This window comes from Rhinoderma darwinii, chromosome 6 (assembly GCF_050947455.1).
Source record: "Rhinoderma darwinii isolate aRhiDar2 chromosome 6, aRhiDar2.hap1, whole genome shotgun sequence".
Classification (NCBI taxonomy): Eukaryota; Metazoa; Chordata; class Amphibia; order Anura; family Rhinodermatidae; genus Rhinoderma; species Rhinoderma darwinii.
This window is the reverse complement of record NC_134692.1, coordinates 114,155,482-114,167,860: the sequence shown is the minus strand read 5'-3', so window position 1 is coordinate 114,167,860 and position 12,379 is coordinate 114,155,482. Positions and strand designations below refer to the sequence as shown.

Genomic DNA, 12,379 nt, shown 5'->3' with positions numbered 1-12,379 from the left:
TGCAATACCACACACAACCCATGGAGAGGTGTGGCGCTGTTTCTGAAAGATAGCCGCTGTGGTTTTCTAAAACTGAACAACCCCTTTAAAGGTGGAGAGTGGTTTAAAGGAGTGTCTCTCACCCTGGAGAACCTGTCCTTTCCTACATTCATTTGAATGGGAACTGGGTAATGATAACTTTTTTCCGTGGTGGCGCTGCAGGGAAAATGAAACATTTACTGCCAGGTTTCTCCACAGATTACAGCTATTTACTAGGGTCTCAGCAGGTGACACTAGTAAGCATTGTCCAAAGTAGAGAACCCTGTTAAATTCCCTCCAAAATGGTCTATTTTATGAAAAGCACTATATATACACCAGAGAACATTTTTGCCTTCCCTTCTATTTAGAATTATAGTTTCCTCAAGAAAATATTAGGGAAACTAGGAATATATTTGGTATTTGAGGTGAATACTAGTATATTGCAAAGACAAAAATTCTCTAATATACGTTATATTTTTAAATGACCCCTGCAGCTATTGGAGTTTTTCCAAAAATAATATTATATTCTAGAATTTTCTTGATGTTAGAATGTTGTGGGGTCTTCTTCAGGATTTAAGAGGTCATTGTAATATTGTTTCCTGAAACTATGTAATCATAAACGTTAGTCAGCATTAAAGTTTGTACACTTTTTCAACTGACCTTCTCAATGTCAGGCTAGATTCACACAAGTGTGGGGAAACTCTGACGGGAAAAACATTACATTTTTCGCATCCGAGGTGCCCCCGTGTGGGTTCCGTTTTCACAAATCCACATAGACTTAAGTCTATGGAGGGTTCAGTGAAAACGGAACAAAATAGGACATGTTCTATTTTTCAACAGACCCTTCACAGGGTCCGTTGAAACAACGGCCATGTGAACGGCCCCATTTAAATACATGCGTCTGTGTGACGGCCGTTGTTTTAACGGCCATCACACGGATGTAAAATGCGCTCGTATGAATCAGGCCATAGTAAGAAGTAGAGGACAGATGGAAGGGTGTATGACCACAGGATCAGACTACAGTTCACAGGATTTGTTTGGAGTCTATAGGCATGGAGACAAATAAGTCTGCAAAGGAGCTGTATATACAAGACGGTAGGATATTTTTTTTATGCAAGGCAGTAATAAAAGCATGGTTGCAGAACCTCTGATATCTTTTTATTTTAGTTGTAATATAAAGGAACGTCTGGGTTTATCACATAATACTACACAAAATAACAGCTTATTTGTATCTTTAGTGGCAATTGTTATTAAATATTGATTATGAACAATCCGCCTTATCACAAGCCTCGCTTTTGTCCTTTGATGATTAAATCACGTGTGGATATAATTTATTTTATATGAAAGGATACAACTACAGCTTTGACGCCATTTGGTGTCACTCGGCTGACATTCTCCTCTATCAAACATTTGTTATGCAAATCATCAGAAATCATATTCCATATTTTGGAAGACATAGTAATTAGTCCTCAACCATTTGTTATTCTATTAACCCGTCATGCTGAGTATATGGGCTGCAAACATTCTAGCATATGTGTATGCACACAACAGAACACGTCAGCTATCACGCTCAGACACATAGTCTGCACAAACATACGTTGAACGTTGTATGGTTTAAAAAAATGCATCATATAGCCCAAACACAAAACTGGTATAGTAAAACATTGGACCATGTGTTCAAGTTAAATTTTCATTTAAGAGTTTGCTTTTACTTTTATAAGTACCAACTGTTCCCAGGTATAAGTCAATTTGAAAGAAAAAAAAAGTCAACTGGTTTTCAAAGCAAAAATGTATTGTTCTAACATACTTTAAAAAGGTTCTTTTAGATCTAGTACGAAAAAGTTGAAAAGACAGGAATCATACAGATAAAAAGAACAAATGTATATTGCTAGGAGGCCATCATTTTATGATCGGTGGGGATCCAACATTTGAGACCCTTGTTAATCCTGAAAACGAAGGAACTGAGGTGCCTGAGGCCTTATCCCTATACTGCGGTGGACTGTGTATCTGTCCCTGCACAACAGGTGGAGGGGGGCACTACTGTGCGCGGAAAAAACTGAGAAGGAGCTGCAGTTCTTAACTCGTACTGCAATCCCTTCATTCTTGGGATCATAGGGAGTCCAAACAGTCGCATCCTCACCATTTAGAAAGTGATGGCATATTTCAGTGACATGTCTTCACTTCTAATGAAGGGGAAGTGCTTTAACTTTTTGACAAGTAATGCTAATGTCTGATATCTAAGAGCAACATCCATGTACCACCTGGTCCCCCAAGTATAGTGTATGTTAATAATTTTCACATTTGATAATATTTTAATTTACCTCTATATAGATACTTACCCATCTCATAGGTAGTATCCCAATAAAGTAGCATTAACATCTGCAATGTAAAGTCAGAATTACATGTAAGACAATAAAATGAAATGCCTCATCCACAGTATATTTTAACTTATGAACTAGAGAATTTTCAAATACCCCCAAATGTTGTTTCTCAATTAGCTGGGTCGGAGAGCAGCTACAAAGAGCGTCTCTCTCTGGAGGACCCAGACGGTCCAATGCATTGTATGGACAGTCCATTGATGTAAACAGGAATCTTGTAATGCTTAAACTCCCCTGTGGTGGCACTGCAAGGGAATTGAACACTCACTGCCAGGTTCATATTAGAGCTGATTTGCTGGGGGCCCCAGCAGCAAGTTTACCTATGATCTCCTTATATTCAAGGTACTCTTCTAGCAAAAAAGGATTATTCAAAGTGAACAATAACTTTTATGGGGGATTTGCTCTAATCATTCTTTGTGCCAAGGCAATTGAATTCTTACCCCTTTTATGCTCCAAAAAAATAAGGAAAAAGGTCTTAAAAATATTAATACATTTAATAAAAAATGCTAGCTTTTCCATTTTACTGGCTGTATGGACAAAGCTTCATTTTACCTCCATGTTTATAGCATGAGTTTCAAACATTCCATAAATCCAGATCTAGAAGGATGTTGCGCGTAAATATTAAGAAATAAAATGTTCATGATGCTTGTTGTCAAAGGCCTGTACATGTATATGCCGCTACTGTTAAATAAAGCATATGAGCAGTCATTCACCATTTACTAAAAGCTATTAAAATTCTTTACTAGCTTTGTACGGATTGCATAATAACTTTTATGTGGGGAAAAAGAAAACATTCAGTAATGACTGATAGACAACATATATTTTCCATCTCCAGCAGAATGAAGGTAACGTTTTCTTCAATAATAAAATACTATACTTTCCTAGATCCTGTGGGTGGACAAACATTCCAAATAATGTCTGGAAAGAACCAAGATTATGCAATCTCTCAGAACAAGCAAAAGCTTTTTGTATAAGTTACATTAAGGATAAAATACAAAAGAAGTGGGAGGCAGAGACGGGGAAGGCACATAAACAGCAGTTTATTATTCTGCTGTTAGGTTTTACAAGTGCTGGATTAAAGCGGAATTTACCATGCAGCACTTTACTTCCCTGTGCTCCTTAAAGGGGTTTTCCACTACCGGACAACTGATGACCTATCCACCGGATAGGTCATCAATATATGATCGGTGGGGGTCCAAAACCCGGACCCTGCACGTATCTGCTCCTCCAGCTGCCTTAGTGCACCGGACGTATATGCCATAAGCAGTTGGCTCCGGTAACAGAATAGCGGCTGAGCTGCAGTACTACATCTCTGCTCCTATTCAAGTGAATAGGAGTAGAGCCGCAGTTCTGCAGCACGGCTGCTATGCAATGTACTGAACCAACTGCCTCCGGCTTCCGTACACTGCATAGTGTGCAATGACATCCGGTGCAGCTGATCAGTATGGGCTCCAGGTGTCGGACACGCACCGATCATATACTGATGACCTATTCGGTAGATAGGTCATCAGTTGTCCGGTAGTGGAAAGTCCTTTTAATACAGACCACACTCTTCAGTGCACGTATACATTCAGCAGAGTATTGATAGATTATATTGCAGTTTGAAGTCTAGAGATGAAGCAAATTTTATCAGGTACGTATAAAATGAGCTGTGATGAAAATAATATGGGTTATTGCTCTCCACAGTGCTATGATACCCGGGTGTATGTACTATAATTGGAAATAGATTAAAAAGTTGTAATTAATGGGAAAAATAACATGTAGGGATCATGAATTCTTCATCATACTCCATAAAAGAGTCATGACTGTCAGCATACCCGAGGAGAGTTGATCATCACTCAGAGAAGTTGTGCAGACCCAGATTAAAATTAGGACAAAACAACAGGTTCAGAGCCATTCTTTCATATATTAGCAAAAAGAAGAAAAATCCAAGGCACTCACCACTCAGTAGAATTTTCATTTAATGTTGCGGCAGGCAAACAAAGGCAGTATGGATGTGGAGCACAAGTGTATGGCTGTTTCGCGTGTGCCCACGCTTTGTCAAGGTCTCGGCGTTATTGCAGACCACGCCCCGTTATATACACAGGAAAACATTAACGTTACATACAAAATAGTAAATAATGATAGAAACAAGGTAAGATTACAATATATGGTCTGCATCAGCACAGGAAGGTAACAATGTTGCAAAAGCAGCAACATAACGGTGCATGGATACAAGTTATAAAACAGGTCTAGTGGTTACTCAGGCTGCTGGGTCCTAGAGTACTCTACCTATCACACATTGACAATATGACTTGTTCATCCACAGCTGTGACATCACGTTGTGCATTATCCTTGTACTGTGACATTATTGTAATTATTCTGTACTGTTACTCAACTTCGGTAATTACCAGTGTGCTTTGACATCACTTCACTGTCTTCATTGTCACTGTGCAAAAATATTACTGTGTTTATTTTAATGCCACTATTTATGATTCCTGTGATGGGATATCCATGTGTGTATTATCCAGGCTCTGTGACATCACTGTATTTGTTATCCCTTTACTGTGATTTACTGTTTTTATTATGCCTGTGATAGGATATCATTGTGTTCATTATCCAAGTCCCGTGACATAGCTATAATTATTGTTGTGCGGTTCAATGTGTTCATTTTTTGGGGGATGTATATTGGGTGATGGTTTTGGAACCACAACTGAAATCTGGTTCCTGAGGGGAATTAATATTTCGGTTGCCACATAAGATATTGCAAAAACATGGCTATTTTCTTTCATAAAAAGCACCATTCTTGTCAAAGGGCAGCGTCTGGTATTGTAGCTCAACTCTATTCACTTTGTTTGCTATGATCTTAGTGTCAAGCTTCAATAGCGCTAAAACATTTATGGTGTATTATAGCCAAAATAGTATCCACAGTGGTCAACAGCTGGTGAGCCAGATGCAAGGAGCCTTAGAGTTAAATATGAATCCTAAGCCACTGGTTTTGGAACACTATTACAGTACACATATATATTTTATTTTCACAATGTAATCGTAAAAGCCATAAAGTAAAAGGAGTCCGGAAATAATAGTATAGTGACATGTAATTATTTAGATGCTTGACAAAGGCTGTTTCTAAACCAATCATTTATATTTGGGATAATGAAGCATTAATCTACAATAAGAACACATTTACACATGGCAGTTGTAGATACAGTTTACTGCTGATCTTTCAGGGTACCCTAACATACCCTACGGCACTTAATCCTATGTGTATTTAGAAAATGTCACGTTAACTGAAATTCTGCAGTAAGTTTTATTTAGGATTTGCCTTTCTGAGCAGACTTTGTCTTAAGTCATTAGGAAATCTCTCGACCATTCAGATATAGGTGGCGAGATGATCTAATTAACACGTTATAATACCCGAAAATGTGCCTGCTAATTTCAGTGACAAGAGAAGTGTCCTTAACTTTCCACTGGCAATTTGTCAGTTGAGAGTTGTGTTAATGTCATTTTGCACCACACTATTTCAGTACAAGTACCAACAAAATGTCATCTACCATTGGACCCATCAAAAGATAAATTATCACTTACAACTGGCCAGTGCTATTTTTATGGCACGTTCCATGTGTAATACGAAGAACCATTAGCCAACAATGCAGCATATTTACTACAACAAGGTCAAGTGTCTGGTTGTCATTATTTAAGACCATGTTTAACATAGGAGAGTATCATTCTCACCTATTGAAGAGTCTCATACAAGCTGCACTCAACCAGGCAATAGCAGAAATGGGATACAAACATTCTATGTACCGGTACATTGAAACGCTTCATCTGCTTAATATTTATTTTATTTGCTAATGCAAATGATCTTTGATTCTTTGAGTATATTTTTTGCCTCAATGATTTCAACAAAATCATTCCCTGTTCTCTTTTTTATAAGTGTGATCTACTGAGTAGAGGTCAAAAACCTGTTCAGTCACCAAAAATGTATTTAGAGCAGGGATGGGCAGATTTTTTCAGTATGAGACTTTTCTTTTTTAATTTTTTAGATGATCCAGAAGCCCCAGTGAAAGCAGATACAGCTAGCTATTTATTACATTTAATCTACATCCATGACATCCATATGGGCTGTTATGGAATCACTAGTTGAGCAATTACCAGAGTGAAAGGTGATGGAATTGCTATGTGAGCAATTGCCCAAAGGCAGCTGGAGACTGTCTGGAACAAGCGTGCAAGTAAATCCACTACCTCAAATACATCACAACTCTGATCAGCAGTGTCTAAGGCTACTCCATGGTATTCACCAGAGGCCACCGCAAGGCAGCTTTGATTTGGCTACATAAAACCCAGGTTGCTTTAACAGAATACGGTGTTGGACAAGAGGTGCAATACAGGCAATACCAGAACAGATAACAAGACAGCCAGAGGGTAAGCAGAAAGTCTAAATAACAAAGCTAGAGGATATCAGGAAGTGCAGAGGTAAAACCAGCCGGGAGCAGGATGTTCAAATCAGTGAGCAAGGGGTAAATCCAGAGACATGCCGAGGTCCAGTTCCAAAAGTTCAAATAGTCAAAGGTACAGGGTATAATCAGGAGCTTGATCAAACACATGCAAACAAGAAGAATCACAAGCAAAGAAAACAGAACCAAACCAGATTTGTTAGACCCTTCAATTTGATAGGAAGAAAGACAGAGAAGTGGGATAGGCACTGCAACTAAAACCAGAGCCACCCAGAAGCTAGACTAGTAGTCATGGCAATCTTAAAGGGTTGGACGTTTCCTAAAATGACCAACCATGCAATGCTCTATTCTAGGCTGTCAGAATATGTGGGAGTCATACAGACTAAAAGCTCTGTTTAAAAGCATTCAAGAAAACTGCCTTCAATGGTGGTTTAACACTGAGATATATTGGTCCCTGCTTTGAGTTCTATCTGTAGATTGTGATCTACTATTTGGCCACTAATGATCTAGAGCAGTGGTTCTTAACCTGGGTTCGATCGAACCCCAAGGGTTCGGTGAGTCAGTCTCAGGGGTTCGGCGGAGGTCAAGACACATATCCGACTCATATGCTTCATGATGACACGCCCCTCTTGGCCATCCTTGGCTGCAGGTGATCACGCTACATCGCTTGGCCTATCTGTGCTGCTTGGAATTTGGTGCGCTCAGTAGATGACTTGTGACTGTCGTGATGGTACGTCGTGTGATTTCTTTCTTAATATTTGAATCCCTTCATACTAACTATGTCAAGAAAAAAAAGAAAGTGGTCGGGCGAATATGTACAATATTGATTCACATGTATAACGGAACGTGATGGGAGTCAGCGTCCTAACTGCATGATTTGCAATGCCAAGTTGAGCAATTCTATTCTAGCACCGGCAAAACTAAGAGAACACTTACTTAAGCTGCATGGAGATGGAAAATACAAGAATACAACGCTCGCTGAATTCAAGGTGAAGAGAGCCAGAGTCGATGAAAAGGCTACTCTGCCTGTTCTTGGCTTTGTACCCATCAACAAACCGATCCTCACAGCATCGTACGAAGTTGCTTACCTGATCGCAAAGCAGGGCAAACCACACACCATTGGTGAAACACTGATAAAACCAGCTGTGTTGAAGATGGCGAATATCATGCTGGGAAAAGAGGCTGAAGTTAAGTTATCCCAAATTCCTCTTTCAAATGACACTATCAGCGACAGAATAGAGGACATGAGTAAAGACATCTTGACTCAAGTAGTTGCATATCTGATTTCAAGCCCGGCAAAATTCAGCCTTCAACTCGACGAGACCACAGATGTTTCCAATCTAAGCCAGCCTGCTGTATTCGTGCGCTATGTGAAAGACGACGTGATAAAGAAAGATTTTTTTTATTTTGTAAGCCTCTTACAATAACAACTAAGGCAGCCGATGTGAAGAAACTTCAAAGATAACACTCTTTCGTGGGATATGGTTTCTGCAGTTTGTTCGGATGGAGCTCCAGTCATGCTGGGAAGAAAGTCTGGTTTTGGTGCGCTAGTGAAAGCCGATGCACCACACATCATTGTTACGCATTGTATTCTGCACAGGCATGCGTTGGCAACAAAAACCTTGCCTCCAAAACTGGCTGAAGTATTAAAAATTGTAGTGGAATTTGTGAACTATGTGCGAAATAGTGCTCTGAGGCACCGCATCTTCAGTGAGCTGTGTAAAGAAATGGGCTCTGAATTCGAGGTACTTCTGTACCATTCTAACGTTCGGTGGTTATCCCGGGGACAGGTGCTGAATCGTGTTTTTGCCGTGCGTGTGGAATTAGCCCAAGAGCAGCAACATTGTCATGCAGATTGCTGCAAAAATTCTGAGTTCATTCTCATTTTAGCGTACATGGCTGATGTCTTCGCAGCTCTCAATCATCTCAATCAACAGATGAAGGCCGGTGGAGTCAACATCATCGAAGCGGAAGATAACCTGAAGGCTTTTCAAAAAAAGCTACCGTTATGGAAACGACGAACAGAGAACGATAAGTTTGCAAACTTTCCCCTGCTGGACGACTGTGTAAGTAAGATCGAAGATGTATCTGGAATCGGAGACATTTCTGTACCCGCGGAACTGAAGCAAGCAATTGCCACACACTTAGATTAGCTTGCAAAGTCTCTCGATGGATACTTCCCTACAAGAGAGTCATATCCAGCATGGGTGAGACAGCCATTCACATTTAGTGTTGAGACAACAGATGTCAAAGGTGAATACCTCGTTGAAATCATTGAAATTCAGCAGAGCCAGGTTCAAAAGCAACCCTTCAGAACAACTACGCTCTCAACGTTTTGGTGTCAACAAATGGTAACGCACCCTGTTATTACTAAGAAAGCTCTGGAGATTTTCATACCGTTTGTTACAACATATCTTTGCGAGCAATCCTTTTTGAGGATGCTGGACATAAAAACTAAGAAAAGGAACAGACTTTGTTGTGAAAATGACATGAGAGTGGCACTTGCCAAGGTGAAGCCGCGCATTTCTGAACTGGTCTCTGAAAGGCAACAGCAGAAGTTACACTGATTTGCAGTAAATATTCATTATTATGTTTTTGTGTGAAAATCATGTTTTGATGGTTTTGTTCTTTGAACACAGTGATGTTGATGCATGGTTCATTTTGTGCACCAGTAAAATATATACCTATGTTTTGAATTTGAAAAAATCATATTTTATTTTTCCAATTAAGAAGGGTTAGGTGAATGCGCATATGAAACTGGTGGGGTTCAGTACCTCCAATAAGGTTAAGAACCACTGATCTAGAGTAATACAGTAAATAATAGACAGAGAACAGGGGATCATGTTACAGTCTATCTACCTTATCCTGTGTGTGAGGCTCATGCTGTGAGAGGGGAGAAGGGGCAGTAGGTGGGATCACAATGTTTGGAGCATACAGCACACTTGTGGTAGGTCTCCTTATATTAAAAATTTGAGCCTACTGGACCTGTAATTTGAAATTGACAGTCACCTGCATCATTCAGGTCACGCACTTGTTTGTAATTCATGACATATTTGCACCATTTAGATTAAATCTTCTATGTATGTAATTACAGTTGCATCCTGACCCAATCTTGCATGGGCCACTGCCTCTGCCTCAACCCTTTGGTTACCTCTCTGCTTAGACTTATGGGTGTTTTTATTATTCATTTCCTCGAAGACTGTAGCTGTAGTGTAGACTAATAGATTGAATCTTTCTTCTATAACTGCATGGAAATAGGGAGATGCTGCTGTGCAGATATGGATGTACCTACATAAATCATAAAGATATAAAACCCTTTTTTTAAACTTATTGGTCATGACTAGAATCCAGGTAAGTCTAGCACCCCATTAATGTGCACAAGGAGAATTAAATAAACACATACATTTCTTTGAACTTTGACAATTAATCAACACCAACACTCATGTGGTGTTATGGGGCTTCCTGAATTGCTGAATATAGGAGCAGCACAAAAATAGTCTCTGATATGCTATAGAAGTAGTATGAGGGCAAGAAAAAAAAGATATTGTAGCATGGGTAAAAACACAGAGATTTCTAAAAAAATATATTAGTTTTACTATTTACTTTTACTGTTTGTGAGACATTTATTTTATTATATACTAATCATATATGTTTACATTTTTATACAGCGGAAAAGGGAAATGAAGACTTCTATTCAAAAAGGAGACACCTTGCAGAACTTGCAGCAAAAGGAAGCCTTCCTTTACATCCTGTCCGTATGGAACAAGAAAGAAACTATAGTCCTGAAGGCGGCACAATGAGTGGCAATCATGGTGGCTCGATGGGAGGCACACTTGGTGGCTCAATGGGAGGCACACTTGGTGGCTCAATTGGTGGCACACTTGGTGGGTCAATGGGTGGTACCATTGGTGGAAACCTTGGTGGTGGTACACTGGGTGGCACCCTAAGTGGTGGTACTTTAGGTGGCACGCTTGGTGGCACTCTGAAATTAAATGGACAGAAATCCAAAGTCACCAAAATGCATAATCATCCACTGGCCTCATCGTACAATCCTGACTACAAAACCTGGGACCACACCGAGCATTCCCTGCGGAGGCAGGCATATGCAGCAAAGAAGCATTGCCCAGTGGAGTCAGTAAATGAACAGATACCATCACAAAATCAGCACTATTTTCCTTCACAGCCATACTTTGTAACAAACAGCAAAACAGAAGTAACTGTCTGAAATATACAAAGTTCACCCTACTGGAATCAAACACCATTAAGGGTATAGAAATGGAAGTCCTTGTATGCTGAAGATCATGAAGAGCAGATTGTGTTATTCGTGTCCAGCAATACAGTAGTGGAAAGCAATTAGGGACTCCATTTTTACTTCACAATGAAGGTTAAGAAAAAAACACTTTTGACTATGCTTTTCTAAATAACAAAAAAACCTAGAGATTTCAATTTAATGATATGGAGTAGCACAACAGAGCCTTCATCTCTGCAAAAATTGACATGGTTGTTCTTGATTGATGAAGAGAGCGTGCTGAAGTGGCAGTTACAGGGGCCAATATTTTTGTAGAAAAAAAAAAGGGAAAATGTGATGAGAGTGATTATTTTCATTATAATTTCTTTGCACATCTGTGAAAATCCATTTGAACCAAGGCCTTTCCATCTTTAAGAAGCAAAAAACAAATGGTCGAGAACCTCAATAAGACTGTTAAATAAAAAAAGGGAATGGAGCCTTTCTCATTGATGGAAAGTTCCGTGATGTTAAAAAAAAAGATTACTATTTTACATAATAAGGCGAGAGATACTTTCAGCAAAAAAAAAGACAAGACAATAAGATTTTTTCCATTGAGAAGAAATTTTGGAAGATAAAAATCAATATGTTCTTCCTTTTCTTGCGTTCCACATATAAGCAGTTGGGGGAAAGTATTCTGCACTGTCTGTTATAACTTCTTTATCAGTCTATGTTTGCCTATTTTCACTTGCTTATGACTAGAAAAAATACAAAGTGGGCGGTGCCTTTAATGTATTTCTATTGTTCAATGAAAAGTCTTGTTTGATCCTTTTATCTTTTTGCTTAATTCCTTACAATTTCTGAATACTAGTCTTTTCTTTGTAACATGGTTAAAAAGGTGTTTTCTTTTTAGTTATGTTGTGCATATCTGCTAAATATATTTGCAGTGTTTTAGGTTTATGTTTTATTTTTCTGTTAGGTTTGCTTTTATGCCTTTTTTTTAAAATGTATTTTTTATTTTGGATCAGCAAAAAAAAGGAAAAAAAAAAAAAAGGGAAAAAATAACAAATTTGTTTACCTCTTTGGGTCATTATGTGAATGTTTTGCTTCAGAATGCATGGGGCTGCCACATCTGATATATTCAGTGTACAGTTATCCCTCGGATACTATGTAATAACACATCAAAAATGTAAATCGCAGCCATAAATTATATTCCCTGCATTTGCCAACATACTGAAAATGGAAATGTAGCTTATTTTTAAACATTTGTGTTCTGCTACCAAATAATACAGATGTTTTTTTTTCCCATTAGATTAAACTGT

General features: G+C 38.8%; 1 protein-coding gene across 1 annotated transcript in view; it reads left to right on the top strand.

Annotated features, from left to right (window-relative positions):
• Positions 1-12,001, top strand: part of SHISA9 (shisa family member 9) — a 315,516-nt gene extending 303,515 nt beyond the window's left edge. Inside the window, exon 4 of the mRNA XM_075830134.1 lies at positions 10,501-12,001. Coding sequence (XP_075686249.1) covers positions 10,501-11,057 — 557 coding nt within the window. The 3' untranslated portion in view covers positions 11,058-12,001. The remainder of the gene's footprint in view (positions 1-10,500) is intronic.
• The last annotated feature ends 378 nt before the right edge of the window (positions 12,002-12,379 follow it).